General features: G+C 38.8%; 1 protein-coding gene across 1 annotated transcript in view; it reads left to right on the forward strand.

Annotated features, from left to right (window-relative positions):
* Positions 1–20,932, forward strand: part of ush2a (Usher syndrome 2A (autosomal recessive, mild)) — a gene marked incomplete at its 5' end in the record, with an annotated part of 183,421 nt that overhangs the window by 113,968 nt on the left and 48,521 nt on the right. The window contains 9 exons of the mRNA XM_079458478.1: positions 1,274–1,476; positions 1,981–2,093; positions 5,049–5,232; positions 8,666–8,834; positions 8,938–9,159; positions 16,051–16,274; positions 17,637–17,901; positions 19,886–20,083; positions 20,744–20,898. Coding sequence (XP_079314604.1) covers positions 1,274–1,476; positions 1,981–2,093; positions 5,049–5,232; positions 8,666–8,834; positions 8,938–9,159; positions 16,051–16,274; positions 17,637–17,901; positions 19,886–20,083; positions 20,744–20,898 — 1,733 coding nt within the window. The remainder of the gene's footprint in view (positions 1–1,273; positions 1,477–1,980; positions 2,094–5,048; positions 5,233–8,665; positions 8,835–8,937; positions 9,160–16,050; positions 16,275–17,636; positions 17,902–19,885; positions 20,084–20,743; positions 20,899–20,932) is intronic.

Here is a 20,932-nt window from a genome sequence, read left to right on the forward strand (position 1 = left end):
TTGTTGACCCTGTGGAGCAGGATGTCTCCTGAAGATCAGGCTTGACTTTTTTCAAGGCTTTAAGCAGGAGAAACTGCAATAGCACTCATTTCTTTTATGGAAGTGTAAGTGTCAGGACCCCTGCTCTGTATCCAGTTCATTCCCCAGCCCCTCAATATCAACCAATGGCTCATTCAAAGCCACTGCCGAAGCATTTGATCTCTCAACCGTCATTAGAACTACATTCATGTCTTTCAGCATTCTTTTCCAAACTAACATCGCTTGCCTCAAAAAAAAGATATGTCATCAATGATTCCCTTTTTTATTTTGAAGTTGTCACAATAGCTGTTTACTCGTGTCACATCAAACTGAAATATAGCTTCTCTAGTCTTCTTTTGTAAGTGTGTGCGATTTGTCATGGGAAGGGAAGAGAGTTTATGCCTCCGAGAGGGGGAGACGACAAAATAGTGCAAGCTGTAGAAAGAATCCCCCAGACTGGACAAGTTAACCCCCTGTGCCCCTGGTGAAGCGCTCCAATCCCTGCGCGCTTCTTTAGAACTGATTCAATTTGCCCACAAACCATCTGCAGGAACCCCCAAAAGCGAGCGAGATGGGGAGAGAGTCACGCTCAGCTTTTCCTCATTCTGCCAGCCTTCCCTCATGTACCTCTGTCAGCGTTCCCTGAAGTATATATAAAATTATGTTTTTTATACACATGAGTGCGCTCAGAAACGTACATCAAGCATGTATGTACATACAGTATTTATAGTAGCCTATGTGTGCCGCTCTATTTTTAGTAATTATCGTGTCAACCAGGCACAGTAACTGAGGAAAAACGGTATGTGATTTAAATACAGAAATGTCATTTTAAAAGTCAAATTGATTGAAAAATAAGGAATTGCATGCGTTTTCCCTACTTTTTACTAGACAGACTGTTCCAGCATTATGAATGTGACATTTTTAGCCTTAACTTAAAATATAAACTCTCAGAGAACGTATTTGTTACCAATTTACTGAACCATGTGTTTTTATTTTCCATAACCACACAACGATTCAGATTAACAACAACTGTAAGTCATTGTATGACTCTTTGAAAACCGCAGCAGTTTAAGTAAAGCCCTTGCTCCAGCGCAATGTCGTTTTGTTTTAGGCCAGAGGTTAAAGCAACAAATCTTGAGAACTGAGCTCTTCAAAAGCGCTGGGGTTATGTCAATATGACTGTGTGTTTTTATGTAGGCCACAGTCCGCTGAGCTCTGTTGGGTGATTTAGTGTGACTTTCTCTCTGTGCTGCAGAACCTGAGGGGGTCTTTCCTCCAGAGGTGGTGACCCTCAACAGCACGGCGGTCAGGGTGTTGTGGGCGGCTCCTCTCGTTCCTAATGGAGCCATCACAGAGTACTCGGTGTATCTGGATGGCCGTCTCTACAATACTACTACTAATGAATCTGGATCACTGGAGGTTGTGGGACTCCTGCCATTCACTGTTCACAATATTCAGGTCTGTCCTAAACATATCACTGCTGTCCTTCTGAAACCTTGTATCTCCATATTGTGTGGTTTTTATTACACAGTATGTCATAAATCACAATTATGTCACTGTGTTTTGCTAATATCTAACTGATAAATAGTAATGAGTGTATGTCAATTTTTTGTTTTAACACAGTATTTAATCATTTAAAGTTTTAAGTACAGTCTTTTTTCATTTCCTGAAAAACTGCGGATTTTAACATCGAAGGTTTGGCGATATTTAGGTGATTTTTTTAATATGAGGTCCTATGTGGGGTTCAGAAGTCTAAGACCGTTATATATAGATATATACAGGGAACAGGGAACACTAAACAGGGAACATTCCAAAAATAAAAACATGTTAGATTTTTTATCAAAACAAACCTTTCCCTCAAGTTACTAAGCTGGGTAATGTAAAGAAAATCTATATGGTCTCGGACCTCTTTTGCCAACTATATGTACTGGATTTTACCTGCGTGTTGAATCTTCTGTTCAGGTGGAAGTGTGTACTGTGTACGCGTGTGTAAAGAGTAACAGCACTCAGGTGACCACAGTAGAGGACACACCTGCTGACATCAGCACACCTCAGATTCAAGTGCTCACCTCCAGGTGAGTCACATTTGAACAGATGCATGTTGTTTTAAAATCTGACTCATTCTTTGGCTGAAAGATTTAATTTGAAAGAAAATTATTTACATATAGTCGCCTACTGTATCATATGTTTTTAAACTTTGTTTTCTGTCATGATTCTGCCGCATCATGTCATGTTTCTCTTGGTTTAGTGGCAGGATCATGACAGAATCTCATGTTTTGTGTGGAGAGAGGCAATTATTGTTCTTATGGCCTTCCATACTCTCTCTCCTGTCTCGTCTTTGTTCCCATCCTCTCGTTACCCTCGTTATTGATTAATGCCCTTCACCTGTTTCCCTCTTTGATTTGCTCCCTTATTTAATGCCCTTGTGTCTTCTGTCTTGTGCTGGTTCATTGTGGTTGTGTGGTGAGTCCATGTGTCTTGTCAAGTCTAGTTCAGTGTATTTGTAGTTCTTGTTTTGAGTTTGTGTTAAGTCTTTGTGTAGTTAGTCTTAGTCATGTTATTGTATCCATGTTTTGTTCTGTTACCCCCTTGTGGGTCTTTGTTTTATTATTTATTAAATTATTTGTTAACCGCTTACCCGCTGTCTGCACATGGGTCCTCTCTCCGTGTCTCACCACAAGAATCATGACAGTTTTCAATATCTGATGTGCAAAATGTTTCCCTTTGGGCCACTGTTGGTCTTGACCCAATGGTTAGTTGCATATAATTTGTCAGTGTTTTGTTCTGTACGAAGACTCAATGAGAGCAGAGAAGGTCATATACCTTCATTATAAAACAACTGTGCTGTCTAATGAGAAAAAGCAAAGATGCCACAGTGGTAAATAGGGGTGTTTGTCGTAATAAGCCATAATTCACACATTTCCTGTTCTGTTGTCCTCCACCCTCATGTCATATCAGCAGTCTGCTGTACTTTTCTCCCAATAGAATACTAACTACTGATCGATTGGCCCGACATGGCTGGCCATGGCCTGCACATGCCCCAAACAGTTCATTTATTTGCCACGCTAGATTTGCTCGAGTGGAATTTAATCAATAGCTAATTCATTCATTCTGTCTCTGGTGCTGTGTGGGGGCAGGGCGGAGGAATCGGCGCCGGGCTTTAGCTTTGATTGAAATATGACAAGCGTCCCAACCGATGGCTTACCCAGCGTTGCCACCCAATATGAATTCCAGCTATTTCTCTCCATGAGGGATTAACGGAGGACAGCAATGACACCCTTTGTAATATAATACTAATGCATTTGTTATAGCGAAGCTGCTCGTCGCCCCCCACCCCCTCCAGGAGGGAAATAATCATGAATAATATTTTGTGTTGTGAAGGCGCGCGGTAATCTCCAAAAGCTTCTCTGTCTGTACTTTAAAGAGAAGGCCTTGTCGCATTTCATGAATTCCTAATCAGATACTGAGGTCTGTCAGCTTTGAGTCATCAGAGGTCTTTCACTATCAATTAGCTTTCCTGTCAGGGAGGGGCCAGAGGAGAGCGGAGAGACCCTTGCTAAGCGTAATTATGTCATTTCCAGCGTCTTACATGGGTGAGATTTGCACAACACAAGAGATGGCCAAAAAGCAAAGGGAGCTGAACTGCAGAGAGGGGACGGTGTGCCGCGAGGATGAAATACTTGATTAAAAACAAAAGCACATTTCCATAAGGTTATGGCTAATGTTAGGAAAGATATAAACTTATTTTAATGGCTGTTTAAATGTGTTTTTGTCATTTCATTCGTCTGTTTCTTTTTGAGGATTTTCTGCAATCATGCTGCACAGTTGATTGGGAATTTAGATCTTATTTTGTACAGGTAAATGCTAGTAAGTGTATAGTAATATAATATAAATACGAGTGCTGTTCATGTAAGAGTAATTGTACTACATATACATTTATTCCTTAAGCAGAGGCTTTTATTCAAAAAACGTATTTTGCCATAGGAGCCAACTTTAAATAGAAATAAGTTGAAATAACATTAAAGACGTGAACTTGATTAAACGAACAGTTTAATGAAAATAGATGGATGGAAATTAGTCAAGTGAATATGGAAATGTGCGTGGTGAGTTGGTTGAGTGGAAATATATATTATACATGATACGGTATATATACTGTATAATACTATTTATAGGTATGTTAAGGTAGAATCATATTTTTTGTTTCATTCTGTGAACTACTAGAAACATTTCTACCAAATTTTAAATTAAAATATTGTTTCTAATTGCATTTATTAGCAAAAAAGTTGAAGAAAAGGGTCAAAATAACAGAAAAGATGTTCTGTATTTTTTTGTATTTTGTATATGTATTTAGGAGTCCAAAAAGTCATTTTTTTATAATAACCTTGATTTCCTTACAGTTTTCGTGTGTCTTGTCATGCTGTCAGTCTTTCACATTGCTGTTGTGAACATTGACTTTGTCACTCATGAGGTTTGACTTTGCTGAAATTTAACTGACACGAATGGCCACAATACATAGAAATGCTGATTAAATGAAAATTTTGAATGGTCTCTTCATTTTTTCATTTTTTCACAGTAATATATCAGATATAATATAAAGATGGTCGCAGAAACTTGAAAATACAAGTACAATAACTATTAAGTTAATCTTTACATACGTATACACACAGTTTGGTTTACCTTTGTGTATATTTTGTAAGAGTCGTGTGCAAAACTTCTTTTCTAATAGAGAAAGCTCTCCAGCTCTCCTGTGTGATGAGTGGAGAGGAAAATCAATACAAGAAGTACATCGGAAAAAGAAAAGATGACACGTATCATAACTCATATTGCACAGCAGAATGTATTTGGCTCCAGTATATCAAGTTGTAGAAGTGCTATATAACGAGGTGATTAGCACCATTTTTCTATTATATGTGAAGTTTAACCCTCTACTGTGACAGAATAAAAACATAGTTGAATTTACGCCATATTATGACAAAACACAGTGCTGTTGATATATAGTTTTGCCTGTCCTGTGTTTCTGTGCGTGTTAGATCAGTAAGGCTACAATGGACTGCACCTGGTCAGCCCAACGGCATTCTGGGAGGATATGACGTGTGGCGGAGGACTCTCCAGCAGTGTGAGGAGCTGCAGGCCCAGCAGACTCACTGCACATACTTGGAATGCCCTGTAGATCAAGACTTTTGTGGGACGACCTGTTATAAGCCTGAGATACAAGTAAGCGCTCTGTTTCTGTACCTTTAACAGTCAGTATAAAGTAAATTATTATAAGCAAGCTGCTGAGTTTGTTTGTGAATTCACTTAAAAAATATTTTAGAAGTTGGGGGGCGCTGCCCCAACAACTTATCCAGAGAAGAAGCCTGTTAAACATAAGTTCAACATATATTATAAATTACAAAAATAATTTTAAAATGAATGGATTTATGCAAACTATAGTCGCCTGGTAGTTGTATTTCCATTCATTAAAAGTATTATAAAAAATTGTATTTGGTTAATTTCTTTGACAATACATATATTTTATAAGTGCGGGGCGCCAGACAAATGAGTGTTTATGTAGGTACACAAACTTTTGACAGGCAGGTGACCTGAGGCTGCTCTCTAATTGGCTCACGTCGTAATGTCGCCTGGGCGCAGCTCTGTGCGCCCCAGACTCTCCAACATTTGCTGATAACGTATCAATATTGATTTTTACATGTTTGACCTCATGTGATTGGACAATCCTCAACCGTTTCACAGATAATCCTTTACTCACCCAGAACCCCAATACGGAACATTATGAAGTTTAAATACAAGTTTAGAAGTATAGACTGATTGAACGTGATTTACAAATTCACCACAACAGTGATAAATGATGAGCTTAGTATAAAGTGTTAACACTGCGTGCGAGATACACGACAAAAGCAGAGAACCCACAATAATCAGTGATGGTTTTTGCATTGGATGCTATGAACTGCGTAAGTAATCCCTGTTATTCTATTATATCTATTAACTATCACTTAGTAAACACTCCATACTCTGCAAAAGAGAATTGATAAACTGTTGAAAATACTCTATTATACCTTAATATTTACTATGGTACGGTTCAAAAACACTGTAGTATTTAGAAATTTTACTGCAGTTTACTATAATACATAATAAACACCATTATAAAGTAAAGCCATTACATTGCTTTGATAGTTAAACCTTTTTTTTAGCTAAGCAGTGATGATACGTTTGCATCACATGTCAAATGGTTTCTTGCGCCCCTTCAAAAAATAGTGCACCTGCCACCACTGTTAGGTTGTATACTACACATGAGGAAACAGACTAACAAAGCGGTGAAGTTGCAGTTGGAGTGGCTGGTATTTACCCATGAAGTAGAGTTCATGTGATTGTTTTCAGTAAACAGATTAACTTGTCTTTTGCAATAGCTTCCATCCTGGTGTTATTGAAACACGGCCAACTTGGCAAGCAAACACAAGCCATACGTCTCCAACAGCTTAAATCAGACAGTAATACACTGGAGACATACACACAAAGAGAACGCAACTCAGATAAGGGCAAGAGCCCTTCACTCTGTAGCTGTATAATAGACAGAATGAGTCTGACACAAGAAACATGACACACCATTGTGCTGTTGTGATAGTAAAGCAATAAAGAGATCAACATTTAACATTCACCATTCGGAATTGTCTGACAGAGTATATTATAATATGTTTGGTGGGCAGTTATGTACTGTATGCGTCAGATTTCTTTTGTACAGCCTTTACACATAGCGACTCTAATACTGATTTAGACAAACCAGGTTCGAGTGAGTTCACAAGTTCAGATCTCTCAAAGGCACAGCAGAGGAGGTATTTACTATACGTCATTTTTCTACTGGAAGCTGGGCCAGAAGGTAAGGACAATGTCAGTGGCTCAGGGCAACACCGATTTTTCAGACGCCACGAGAGTATCATCCGAGCTCTGTGGAGACTCTATCCTGCCCTGATTTCTCGCCAAAGTAGGCAGTGGAGTCCGGCTAAATATAGCCGCCGTTTTGGAGCGAGAAGGCGGGCTAGATTTTTACATGTGCTTGCAGGAGCCTCTGCGGACCCTCAGGGCTGAGCCATTGCCACCTCTTAACTTCCTAATTGCCTTGAGGAGCTGAAAACTTTGGTGGATAATAGGTTGCAATATATTTGAATTGCATATCTAGTACGAACCTAGTGTGGGGCCACATGCATTTTTTGTATTTAATCCTGGAAAGGATCCTGGTTTTTGCAAAGAGAAGTTATGACAATAACACAAAGAAGAAATATTTAGCACTGGTTCAGAAATTCAGTTATAACAGATTAATAGCATTGACAATTTTAAAGGTAATGTTCAACCCCCACCCCCTCCCAAAAACAAATACTTATTTATATGTCATTCAAAACCTGTATATATATTTTAAGAAATTTATCTTTGAATTACAAAACAAAATACAAGTGCAATGGAAGTCAATGAGGCCAATGTTGAATGAACATTATAATTAAGTGATCAAATAAATTTTGATTTAAAGAGGCCATAACTCATGTTAATCTTGAGTATTTACAGAATAGTATTAGCCAGAATATTCCAGAATATTTTAGCTCTGGGACCGCTCCATTTTTCAGTTTCAAACAATCTGCAAATCCAGCGTTATATCCGACGTTTCTTTAACATTCATCACCCAAATGCAGTGAACAAACAACACAGCTGAACTTCGCGAACATAGTGCTCTCTCTCTCTCTCTTGCACAAAAGTGAAAGTAACCACTCTACATGGTTGATGCGCAGGCATGCGGCATGCTTTTCCGGGAAAACTGTCCAATAAGGGACTAAGAAAACTTGTTGCGTAACGATTTTTCATGTTCGAAAAAAACTTTCCGAAACCTGTACGAACACTGAGGGAGTGTATCGAGCACAGAAATACTACGTAATATGTTCAACTCGTTTTTTGACAAATTGACCATGCTAAGCATGAGAAGACAGCACGTTTAACATTGTAAAGAAGTCAGAATGCATGACACACTGTTGCACCACCCCTTTAACAAAAGGTCCAGTTTTCCTGGAGAAGGGTTTTCATTAAAACACATATAACGTTCTTGAGAATGTTCTCTAATCTGGCTGGGACCATCAGGTTTTGCATAAACACGTGGAATTCGTAGCATCTCGTGCATAGTTATATTAGAACAAAAAAGGGACATCAGTTTAACACATTGCTTATTTATTTTGCTAGTAGGAGAATAGGGGATTGTACATGTCCAACATCTCATGACCAAACCAAAAAACTAGTTATTTTATCTGCTTTGTTGGAAAAAGTGTTAACTATATGAACTAACAGCAATATTTATGATTGTAATTTTATTTTTTCTATTTAATGTAGTATCTATTCTAGTACATTTTTGTAATTGTTTTCTGTTTTATTATTTAAATATCAATGTGAATTTTTTTCATAATTTTTTGATAATATTCATTTTCGGTTCTTGACAGCATTTTGATCAAAACTAACTCTATTTTTAACAACGCACATACAAAAGACCTGAACTGGATACAGCAATACCATGTCCCCTGATTCTGCATGTGACGTTCATTATAAAGCATATTGTACACTTTTTTTGCATTACTGGATGTAATCTGTACATAACAACATGTGGTTATAATTGTAGGTCTGCTGTGGAGGAGCCGTTCACAGCCTGAAGGATTCTCATCAGTGTTGTGAAGAGCGATATCTGACAACTTTAAAGGATTCTGAGAGTGTATGCTGCGGGGGTCAGTATGTCCAGCCTCTGCCCAAACATCAGTGTTGTGGAGGATATTATGTACCTGTCCAACCAGGTATGAACATTGTCAAGCATAACATTCCAATCTTTTTTCAATAATAATGTAGACCTTCTCCTTGTTTTTAAATGTTTCATTGTTCCACACATACATTTTGTAGGTGAGATCTGTTGTCCAGACCCAGTGGAACAGCGTGTATCTGTGGGTCTCGGGGACTCGTGCTGTGGTGGAAGTCCTTACCTGTCTGGAGCTGGACAGATCTGCTGTGAAGGACGCCTTTATGATGGTTACAGCTCCCAGTGTTGTGGAGGAGAGCTAGTCCCTGATGAGATGATGTGTTGCGGGGATGCTGATAAAGGGACAGCACATAATCCTGTAACAGGTGAGCTTTCCAAAACATACTTGCCATTTGACTAACACTTGTTTGTTTGCTTTAATATACATAACAGCTGTGGTGCATTGTATAACATAAATTAAAGCTTTTCGTGCGAAACCAAAACCTGTAAATTACAAGAAGAGTTTTTGAGAAATGTCTTTTGTGTCTATACAATGAAAGTCAGTGGGGTCCTGCGATCTTCGGTTACCAACGTTCTTCAAAATGTCTTCTTTTGTATTCTGCAGACGAAAGAAAGTCATACAGTTTTGAAAAGACATGTGAGGGAGCAAATGATGAAAGAGCTTTTAATATTTGGATTGACTATTCCTTGAATGACTCGTCATTTTCATCCATCTATCCTCTCCATAACACTTAATATTGAATATTACGGTATATAGAATCATGCATTTAGCTTAGCTACAAATAAATTGTTTTTAAATTGTTTTTACTTGAGCCTGGCTTCCCACCAAGAAACCAAATGTGGAAACAGCTTTAATCTTCACCTTATGCACAATAGAAAATGTGTCTCTACTAAACTTTAAATGGGCCAAAGTACTGACACTCATTATGGCTAAGTTTAGCCCTCACTCCATAGTGACTTTCTAATGACACTGTGGTGAAGTGTCAGAGGAGCTGAACCCTCTCGGGGTCACCCAGGCTCCCCTGCAGTGCCCCGTTAAAGTGGGCACCTGGACACAGATGGGCTGGATGGGCACTGGCCCTGGTGTCAGCCATCTTTGTCAGCCCGGATGATGGAGCTGAGTCTGTCTGAGCACCAACCAGAGCTGTGCCAAGCCCACAGCAGGCTCCCAGGATGCAACAGAACTAATGGCCACCGTGAGGTCATGGACACCAATGTATTTATCATGCGAATACATTCTGTAGTCTTTTGGTGGCTTCCGCAGCAACCTGGGGTTGGTTCCAGTAATAATTTTTAGTCTTTGGTTAAGTCTTTAATATACAGTTTACTTTGTTATATTCACCACAAACCCTTAAATTATTGTTCTCAAGATTAGAACCCTGAAAAGCCGTAATAAGCTACAGTGCTCACTCTTCATTTTCTCAGCTCCAATGTGTGATTTTTTTTATTCTCTGGTTCTCTGGTTCATCTTACTGAAATAAGGCGTATGGAAAAGTCATCGCTCATTAAGGAGAGCATCCTGGGGAGAGCATATGTTATGATGGATAGTACCGTTAGGACAACTAAAGGCCATTTGCCTGCTAGCCGTACAGCATTGGTACGCGGTGCTGGGGGCTCACGCCGTGAGCCCCACGCCGGCTCCTGACTCTGTCAGCCCGCTCTATTATTGAATGAGCTACTTAACCTTGATAAAGATACCCCGACTCCCTCAAGGTTCCTTCTACTTTAGCTGCGAAGAGAGCTTCTGCAAATATAAGCTAATGGACAGTTATCGCCACATACATCATGAGCTGATGTGTTCTTCTATTGGCTGAAGACGGTGTAATGTGAGTCAGGGCTGAAATGTGCTCACTATCAACTTGGAAAAAAACTGTATTTGGTGAAAATGATAATGGAATAATTCATAATAGCTAATATTAAATATGAGAATAATAATAACTTTTAACTTTTTCATTATTCTTTTGCCAAGTAATATGTTTTATTTACCAAACTGTAGGTGTAGACTTGCTACATGGTATAGATTTGCAGAGATTTGTTTCATAAATGTGTTGTTTTCAAAAGCTTTAAGCCTGTCTCATGCAGTCAGATTTTACTAAGATCGTTTGATTTAACATTTGCAGTTTACTTGAAGAGCTCCAGATGTGTTTTTAGAGCGGGCTGTCAGTCAAAATAATTATTTATTTGTATTCCTCAACTCAGTCGTGTAAAAATGCAGTGACATTGTGTTTGAGGTGCACGTGATCCTCCAGATTGGGAAAATAGAATCAGAGGCAGTTTTCTGAGGATGTCCCACCGAGATACAGCTGATGGCCAATGGAAATGTGATTACCGGGTCCCCAAAGTGCGATCTGTCACACATTACACTCTACCCTGTCAGGACTCACAGTGCTCCGGCGCAGCGGAGATGGAATTGTTAGAGACAGCCATCAGCTGTTTGCAAAGCTGCCCGAGAACCAGTTCCTTAACCAGTTTCAAAAGAACTGCTATTAGTCAAATTACAGAAGAAAATGAACAATGTCACCTTTTGGACACGGTGTATAAATCCCTGGAGAAGCTAGCGATCGATCAATAAATCAGATAATAAATCAGTTTAGAACAGTATTATGTTGCCAACAGAGTCTGTTGTTTTTCAGTATTTGATGGATGATTACAAGAATTTAACAATACACATGATTTTTGGTTCTCTGACCGGTTTATTTTGTAGTATTGGGCACATTGCTCGTGTAAGTTACTCCTTATTAAGAATAGCAAGTGGAATTAGATATTACAGAATAGTTAAGGGTGCAGTTATATATGAAAAGAAAAAAAACTTGAATTGTCATAGACTTAAGGAAAAGTGCCTCTGGTTAGTTTTAGACTTGGTCGGGACGATAAGTATATTATATTCGTTTCTAAATCACCCTGTAAAAAATTACAGCATTGCTCAACTTTAAAATGTCAAATTTCTACATCTGAGACTTGATGAAAGGTTACAACCGTGCTAACAAACAATTTAGACAACAGCGTTGAATAATACAAGGTATTACTGCAAATGTCCTGCTGTTTTGTTTAAAGTTAAGTTTTGGATTAGAGGGTCTTCTTTGAATTTAGAGGCTCAAAGTCCTGCTGAGAGTTTGGTTAATATCTGCTTAGATACAGAGCTGTTCTTAAAGCACAGTGCCTGTATCACAGTCAAGGTTAAATCTGAATATTTTACAACATTTAAGTGTTAAAAGCTTTAGAGCTGTGTGTATGTGTGTGTGAGAGAAAGATCTCATAGGAGTGGGTGTGGAAACGGCTGTGACGATGTCAAAAAAAAGTGCAATAATTAAATATGTTCTCAAGGACGCAATGACCATTTACCAGTGAAAATGATCCCGGCAGCTGAATGCATCAGTGTCAGAGATGAGCCGATGTATTTGTTGCCGCACGGTGCTTCATCAGCCTCATATGTCCTCGTATTGTTCTGCCAAAACGGTCTTTGCAAATGACGGGACACAAATGCCAGAGATGGAATCATTTCCAAACAGCGGCCGAGTGTTTTTGTTAAAATGGATTACAGATAATACGGATATAAAGCGTTCCATTTCAATTTAGATGCTGTTATAGTTGTTCTGAGATACCTTAATCACCACTGATTATGGCTGTTAATACTCTCAAGCTGTAAACAGTGTACGTTTTGTGTTGCTTACCCACTGATCACAAAAGTACAAAAGTAGAGGCTCCTCAGCATTTTTGAATGCAGAATGCATCAGCGCTTTTTGCCTTTGAATGCTTTTTAGCAGAGAATACACTACTTTCTTTTGAGAAGAGTATACACAGTACTTGCTTTTTAATAGTGTATGCTTGCTTTTGAACGGAGTGTACAGTGCTTGCTTTTGAACGAATGCTTGCTTTTGAACAGAGTATACTTGCTTTTGAACGGAGTATACTTGCTTTTGAACGGAGTATACTTGCTTTTGAACGGAGTATGCTTGCTCTTGAACGGAGTATGCTTGCTCTTGAACGGAGTATGCTTGCTCTTGAACGGAGTATGCTTGCTCTTGAACGGAGTATGCTTGCTCTTGAACGGAGTATGCTTGCTCTTGAACGGAGTATGCTTGCTCTTGAACGGAGTGTACAGTGCTTGCTTTTGAACAGAGTGTACAGTGCTTGCTTTTGAACGAATGCTTGCTCTTGAACGGAGTATGCTTGCTTTTGAACGGAGTATGCTTACTTTTGAACGGAGTATGCTTGCTTTTGAACGGAGTATGCTTGCTCTTGAACGGAGTATGCTTGCTCTTGAACGGAGTATGCTTGCTCTTGAACGGAGTATGCTTGCTCTTGAACGGAGTATGCTTGCTCTTGAACGGAGTATGCTTGCTCTTGAACGGAGTATGCTTGCTCTTGAACGGAGTGTACAGTGCTTGCTTTTGAACAGAGTGTACAGTGCTTGCTTTTGAACAGAGTTTGCTTGCTTTTGAAACGGAGTATGCTTGCTTTTGAGCAAATGCTTGCTTTCAGACAGAGTATGCTTGCCTTTGAGTTGAGCATGCTTGCTTTTTAATAGAGTTTGCCTGTTTTTGAATGGAGTAGACCTATGCTTGCTTTTGAGCTGAGTATGCTTGCTTTTGAACAGAGACTACTTGCTATGGATATGATGATTTGAGTGCTCTCATTTCCGATGTTAATAATAATACATTTTTAATTGAACAAACAAATATTATTCATTCATCAAATGAATGACTTATTCATGTACTTAGTTTAATTCAAGGTACTAAAATGATACAGTATGTGTATGTGTTTTTGTTGCTAAAAGTTCTCAAAGTAATATCAGTATATTTTTAAAGTGAGTGATTGAATCTTTTTTGTGATATTTCAGTTTATATGTATATATTTTTCATTTCCGCTCTAGATCAAATTTGTATTAAGTTTTAGTGAGTTTCAGAGACTGGATTCCTACCAACTAAATCATATTCAAAAGTAGTATCTGTTTTCGTATCCGTCATGTGCATTTAAAGTTTTGTGTTCAAACTTGCATACGCCCCCTTTGTTTCACTTTTCAGATTCGCCAAAGAACAGTGAAAACATTCCTGCTACAGAAGCACTTTCTGTCAAATGAAGCAGCATCCAATGGATGATACGCACATTACTGAAGACACAGGCCAGGGAAGAAAGTCAGTTTAATGTGCTACCCTTTCACTTCTCCCTCAGGAACACCTAGAAAAAATAAATGAATAAAATAGCTAGGGAGAGATGTTTTTTTAAAGTGGCCGTCTGATAGCTTTGTCCGATTTTCCTTTTCTATGGTCACAATGGCCATGAAGTCCTTTTACTTGTGACTTTGAAAGCGTGTCTGGCAGCGAACGCTAATGTATTCAGTCATCTTTGTTTTAAAAAGTGCTTTAATTTGTTCTAAGTTTCCAGTTTGGTATCCAAAGGCTGGCGTAAGCCACGGCACCCATTTTTATCAGTTGTTCATTGCATGCTAAATATTTGCTTATCATTAAGTGAATGAACCTTAATTCACACAGTCTAAGCACCTTATGCTTGCTTGCGCTCACTTGCGCTCTAATGAATGTATGCAAATCCATCATAAATCTGCAGATTAGCTAAATCATTTTGCGGTGCTTGAAAAAACAAAGTGCTAGCTGAAAGGGCGCTTGTGTTTTTGCGACTTTACGCCGGATTTGGGAAGGGGGCGGCGACAGCTTCTTTTCTAGTGTGACATAAAGCGTAGATGAAGGAAAGTGCATCATTTTAGCTGACAGCCCAAGGTCAAGCATGGAGAGGAGCGGCAGGGACGTTTTCCGGGCCTGGGGTCACGGTGTCAAAGTTCACTCCCGTTTGAATAAAATATCATGAAAAATGCAGCGGGGCAGGTATTGGGAAGGGACGGGATGGCAGAGTTATTTTGGAAAAATTGTTGAGCTGTTTATTTGCAAGTCATTGGAGCTGAAGTAATGCACCCTGGGAATTGCCACCAAACGCAGCACTGCAACATCTGCTGTCCCTAAGTGAGTTAGAACACGTCAGACGTCTTTATGTCACTGCAGAGCCGTGATGGATGCGGCCCCTAGAAAACGTTGCATAAAAATCTGCTGCGCCGTTTTGGCCGTTAAGTGAAATTACTATTTAAATTAATGGCGCTGTCACAGTTTATCTGTGCAAAGAATGAACGCTGATTACGGTATTAAACAATTAGCAATTTATCATACTGGGGGTTGAGGGTAATTATTGTAGTGATGGTTTACCCAAGGAAATAAACCAGGAGTCACTTCCTGTTAAAAGACTATTAAACTGCTTTTGGGAAAAGAGTTCTACTTTCCTTTCCTCCTACTAAGACCCCTAAAACCAATCATAATTCAACTGCCGAAGGATCAAAACCATTTGTTGAAACTCATAAAACAACTTTATTTCATAACATGTTGAAACGTGAGTTTTGTGTGATCTGTCAGAGGCTGTCAATGTAAATGCGTAAGCCATTTTTCGCCTCTCTAACATAGCTGAGGGTGTGTGTTGAGTCAGGTCTTTGAGAACGTGGTGATGCTTTTAGAGGTAATAGGAGAGGATGCAGATGTGGGTGCTGAGCGCTGATGGCTGATGGGAGGAGACAGTGGCCGCATCGCCAGGTGAAGATGATTCCACATGCGGCAACGCAGCACGGCCGTCTGCATCTTTTACACGTCAGCTGCTCATTCACAAGTGCTGCTTCATGAACAAGCAACACTCTTCAGTATTTTAGGGTTTTGAGAATGTGAAATATTGGACTTGTTGTTAAATTAAAAAACTGCATAACAATTTGTGGCCAACCATAATGCAGCAATAAAGTTCCATGTAAAAAATCAAGTCTGGCTTCATTTCCTATTGCAAGGAATACTCAACTGTAACCTGCTGAAATTTTTCACAATGTAATTTTTGACTTACACGATTATTTTTGTGTTTATATAATATGTATGTGTGTGGCGTGTATATAAAAATACATAAACAAACATGTATATATTTAGAAAATATGGGTCATAATTAGTTATAGTTATACATAATGTAAATTATATTTAAATATGAGCTATATATGTTTATGTAAATAAACTATTGTTATATATACACAGATATACACATGCAGGTGTGTGCATTTATATATACAGTACATATAAATAGACACACATATATCTTATATAAACACAAACATTTATTTTGAAATCGATTAATCATGATTAATCTATTTGACAGCACTTATAGAAATGTTTTTTGTCTATTAAAACACAATTAAAATCATGTATATTATTGAATGTGTGTAGGATTCGCCTGCTGTGGAGAGCACTACATCAATACATCCACTTCCTGGTGTTGCACGGGACCCGACGGAGAGTCTAAAGTCAACGTACTGGAGAACAGGACGGCGTCACTGAAGTGCTGTTGGTCAGAGGTGATTGATCAGGAAGATGAGTGTTGTAATGGAGTTGCCTTCAATCCACTCACATCTGTTTGTGCTGACAGAGCCCCGGCCAGAATCCTCATACCGGTAATTAACAATTTCACTCAGAGTGACATATTCACTGTTCCTTTGTCCAGCAATACTTCTCAAAATGTCTTAGTGCAGAGTTTTGTAGCATCACATCAGTGTTTCAAAGTCAGATTGAGAAAATGCTTTGCCTAAACAGAGAAAAGACGGACTGGGTCTCACTGGCTAACTTTGCAAACTTATGTTCAATGATTAATCGCGATGAATCGCATGCAGAATAAAAGGTTGTGTTTACATGTCTGTGCACTGTGCGTATTCATTTTGTATTTATAAACACATACACATACATCATTTCTGATTCATCTGATTCTCCTAGTCAAATAATCCTAGGCTATGTAATACTCTCTCCAAAAATTTGGGTAAAGAAGCCGGGATTTGTTTCCGATTCAAATTTGACAAGGAGATGAAAAAGGTGGTAACATCCTGCTTTTTTCAGCACCCGCTTTTAGCTAAAGTAAAATCTATTTTAACTTTGACAGAATCATTTTTAACATCAAGGCTAGACTATTGTAATTCATTTTTACGGGATTAGCCAATCAGCTTTATGCTGGTTATAGATGGAACAAAATGCAGCGGCAAGACCTCTGACAGGGACTAAAAAACTGGACCATATTACTCCAATACTAAGCTCTTTGCACTGGTTGCCTGTAAGATATTGTGTTTAATTTTTTAAAATTCTTATCATAGTATTAAAATCACTATATGGCTTGGCCCCTCCTTACCTTTTTGGATTTATTGACAGGATATTGTCCAGTTGAGTCTCTCCTGTCATCTAATCAGAGATGAATCACGATCAATAATTGAATAGCCGTGATTTGTCTGTAAAAACTTGTTTGCAAATATTTTGACATACAGTTATTTTGTCTAATGCAAGTCTAGCGAATAAGGCTCCCATCTTGTTTACATCTATTTCTATTACCCACATCCGGATTTTGCTCCAATAAACCAGCTGACTTACAAACCGTTATGCATCAGGAGTGTTTAAATAGAGTAGTCGAGTTGAAAACACAAGCTGCCGTGGTGTAAAGTGGAGTTTGGAAATATGAGGCACAGAGGCGTGATGTATCTGCTCCTCTCCTCAGGACGCAGGCACTCGCAGTCACACTTCATTAATCAGATTTGCTCGCAGTAACACAAGCTCATCGCGCGCTCAGCTTGAGCTCGCCAAGAAAAGAAAGAGACCAAGAAAAGAAAACTGGGATGGTGGTCATTAACTTGTAATTATGTCATTAAGGGGCATCCGTGCTATTTATTGAGACAGAGGACTCCACATACACCCGCTGGTTGAAGTAGTTTGACACACAACAGTTTTCTGATGACTGTTGTCAGTAATGAGCCTGTGTGTGCGCTTGCCTCCTTTAGGAGAATTGCCGACCCAGTACGGTGTGTCCTGCATCGGCGGCCGCCACAGCATACTGCGGCTTGTGTGATTTTAGCCCGGCGCTGTCCATCTGTACTTGGGTACCGGGCGAGGCTGTCACCGTGCAGTATCCGTCTCCATCTTCCTCTGCCATTGACTCCGCCTCCACCCAAACATCAGCATCGTCTTCTGCTGCCCACAGCCAACTTTGCCCATCCTCAGAGGAGCCGGTGTATAGTGGAGTGGCAAACAGATACAGTTTCACAGGTACACAGATCAACACCTTGCAGTGTTTGTTGTAAATAATAGTCATTACATTTTTATTAATAAAATAAGAAGAGTATTAATAAAAATAAGTCATATTAATAAATAAAATATATTTTCATTAATTAAAACTTAAATATTGTATGTGTCCTTCGGAAACCTTATATGTCCAAATTGATTTTCAGGAAATCGAAAAATCACTGTACTTTTAAAATGGTTTCATAATGTGTTGCAAAGTTGATAATCACTTTTTAATACTTTTTATTGGTTACATATTTGCAAAACCCAGTGACAAACATAAACAGTGACTAATAATAATGATTTATGGCAAAAAATAATAATCTCACAAAACAAGATACAAGGTTTCACAAGGACAGCAGCAATATGCATTATACATATACTGTACACTGCATACACATTTCGTTTTAAGAAATGATTAAATTGTGCATGTGTGCTTGTGTGTATCTCATAATTTTATATATTAATTTGTATAAAACAGCTATTTATTTTACCAACAATTAACAGCATATGGGTAGAAAATATACTTTTGGTAGGATCTCCATCATTTTTAACAGCATTTTGTTAATTCTTGGATTATTATAAATGCCGGTTTCCTGACCTTATATATACAGTATATAGATTAATTTTTGTACTAATTTGGCAAAAAAATTAAAACAAATCTATCACAAGCTTATTATTAAAGTATTAAAACTTATAAGTCCAACAATACAATTTCCTTTTAAACCATTACTCTAGAATCAACATGATCCTTTAATATAAATACAATTGCTTTGAATTTCTCCGCTAACATACAAAGAAGGCGTCAATTATAAATCATTTCTGAAGTGTTCCCCGCACTAAAAACATCTCCATATTTAACGTTTTCCCTAACAGATGTTTTACCGTGTATTAATTGTCACGAGTCATAACTCTAACCCCTTATTTCAATCTCATCGTTACTTTTTTTTCAAGATTGGTGTTTGGAGCGGCCCTTGACTCACACCCTTATTTATCTTTTTAAGAGGAGCACTGGCCTGTCGTACTCGCTCAACCTCAGCCGAGGTGTTATTTATTTGGTTAGTTACGTCTGTTTAATCAAGACTAATGCTGGAGTTGAGGGGGGCCTGGCTGGCATGAGGAGAGTGATTCTACTCAGAGCTGTGCCACCATCTGGGCAGAAGCGTATAAACCTGCAGTGGCCCTGCGCTCCTCCAGATGTTTCTCACGCCCACATACCCACACCCCGGAGAAAGATGACACTCCGAGTGTTCTCGGACAAATGCTGCACAAACACTGGTTTGCCAGCCATGCAGACATGAAAGACTCGGCTTACTCCTGCTTGTGTGGCAAACACCAGAGACCTATGTGGAACATTCTAGATTGGTCAACATGATAATAAAAATTACTGTTTACTTTTTGAATGTGCATTTTTGGTAATGTTGGACTTGATTTATCTCTGCATGTTATTTATGTGAAAAAAGCCATTGCTGATATGGGTGTACATCTAATGCACATCTTTTGTGCATTATTTTTGCAGATGTTATATTGTTTTTATTTTGTGAATGATTAAGTGACAGTAGCTTGATCAATCGGTTTCGTCAGTTGCTAACATTCTTCTAAATATCTATCTTTGTGTTTAACAGAACAAATATATTTATACAGGTTTGGAACTACTTGAGGTAACTTGTAACTACTTGTAAATAAACTAACCAACCTGATTGTTGTTTCAATTAGTTAATTTGTTGCAAGACTGTAGTAGATTGTCCTCTGTTCTAATAAGTAGAGTATTTTGTCATCATGCCTCCAGCAGTCTGACGAAACATATTCAAGATTTATTACAGGAAATGTAGTGTCCCTGGTTACTTATTTAATCGTTCAAATGTCTTGTTTTAAAGTGAAGACCAGGACACCTTTAAGATTCTTCTGTGCCTTCATAAAGGAAATGTCAGGTTTTTCATTTTATTCTCAATCATGTGTATCATTTCAGATACTGAACTGGAACCTTACACCAGTTATGAGTACAGAATCGGTGCATGGAACAGCTACGGTCGTGGATTTAGCCCCGTCTACTTGGTCACTACTTCTGAAGATGTGCCCTTTGGCGTTGGCTCTCCTAGCTGGAGCCATGTCGGCCTTCGTGATGACATCGTCCATCTAGAATGGTCAACCCCTAAGAAACCCAATGGTAACTACCAACAAGTGGTTGCGCAGTTTTTTTTATATCTCTATACCACCAGAAAGATAGATTTTTTCCTTTCACCTCCTTAAAGATTAGATCAAAGCACATCATTTTTGACGATACCACAGTTAACTCAGCTTCTCGATCTCATGGTAATATTGTCATATGTTTATTCAGTAGAAGGTTTCGTTATGTAAATGATTAATCACGGAGTGAATCAGTTTGGCTTATCCGCGCCTGCAGCTGCGACTCTCGGAAGATTCAGTCACATTTTCCCCGACAAAGCCAAAAGCAGGTTTTTACTTTGAGCTGTAATGATACGACTCTGTCAGATTGGAACTAGCTGATTGTTTTATCATCTCTCCTCTGAAGACCTGACTGTTATTAGGCGTAATCTGCATAGCTCGGCAGAATAATTAATGGAGTGGAATTTCACATGCGCATAAACGCTAAGTGAGAATAACAAGCTTGGTTTTAGTGAACTTCTGGGCCACTTAATATGTAAAGAAACATGCTGATTGCTCATTAAGACTTAGGTCTGGGCTCTAATCAAACCGCTTGCCACCCAATCTGTTGTGATTTGGAAGAAAGTTAGTGCACCGGTTTTCTGCACTGAAACCGATTGAGTTTTGAAGTCTCTTTTTGACTGTGTGTGTGTTATGATAGGAGAGATAAGTCACTATGTGATCCTGCGTGATGGACAGGAACGTTACCGTGGTACTGATCACAGCTTCACGGATGCGGGGGGAATCCAACCTTTTCAGGAGTACATGTACCAGCTCAGAGCGTGTACTACTGCTGGCTGCACAGACAGCTCCAATGTGAGTTTATTTGCTTATTATGTCTGTATTTGAC

The sequence above is a fragment of the Barbatula barbatula genome (assembly GCF_947034865.1).
Source record: "Barbatula barbatula genome assembly, chromosome: 6".
Taxonomy (NCBI): domain Eukaryota; kingdom Metazoa; phylum Chordata; class Actinopteri; order Cypriniformes; family Nemacheilidae; genus Barbatula; species Barbatula barbatula.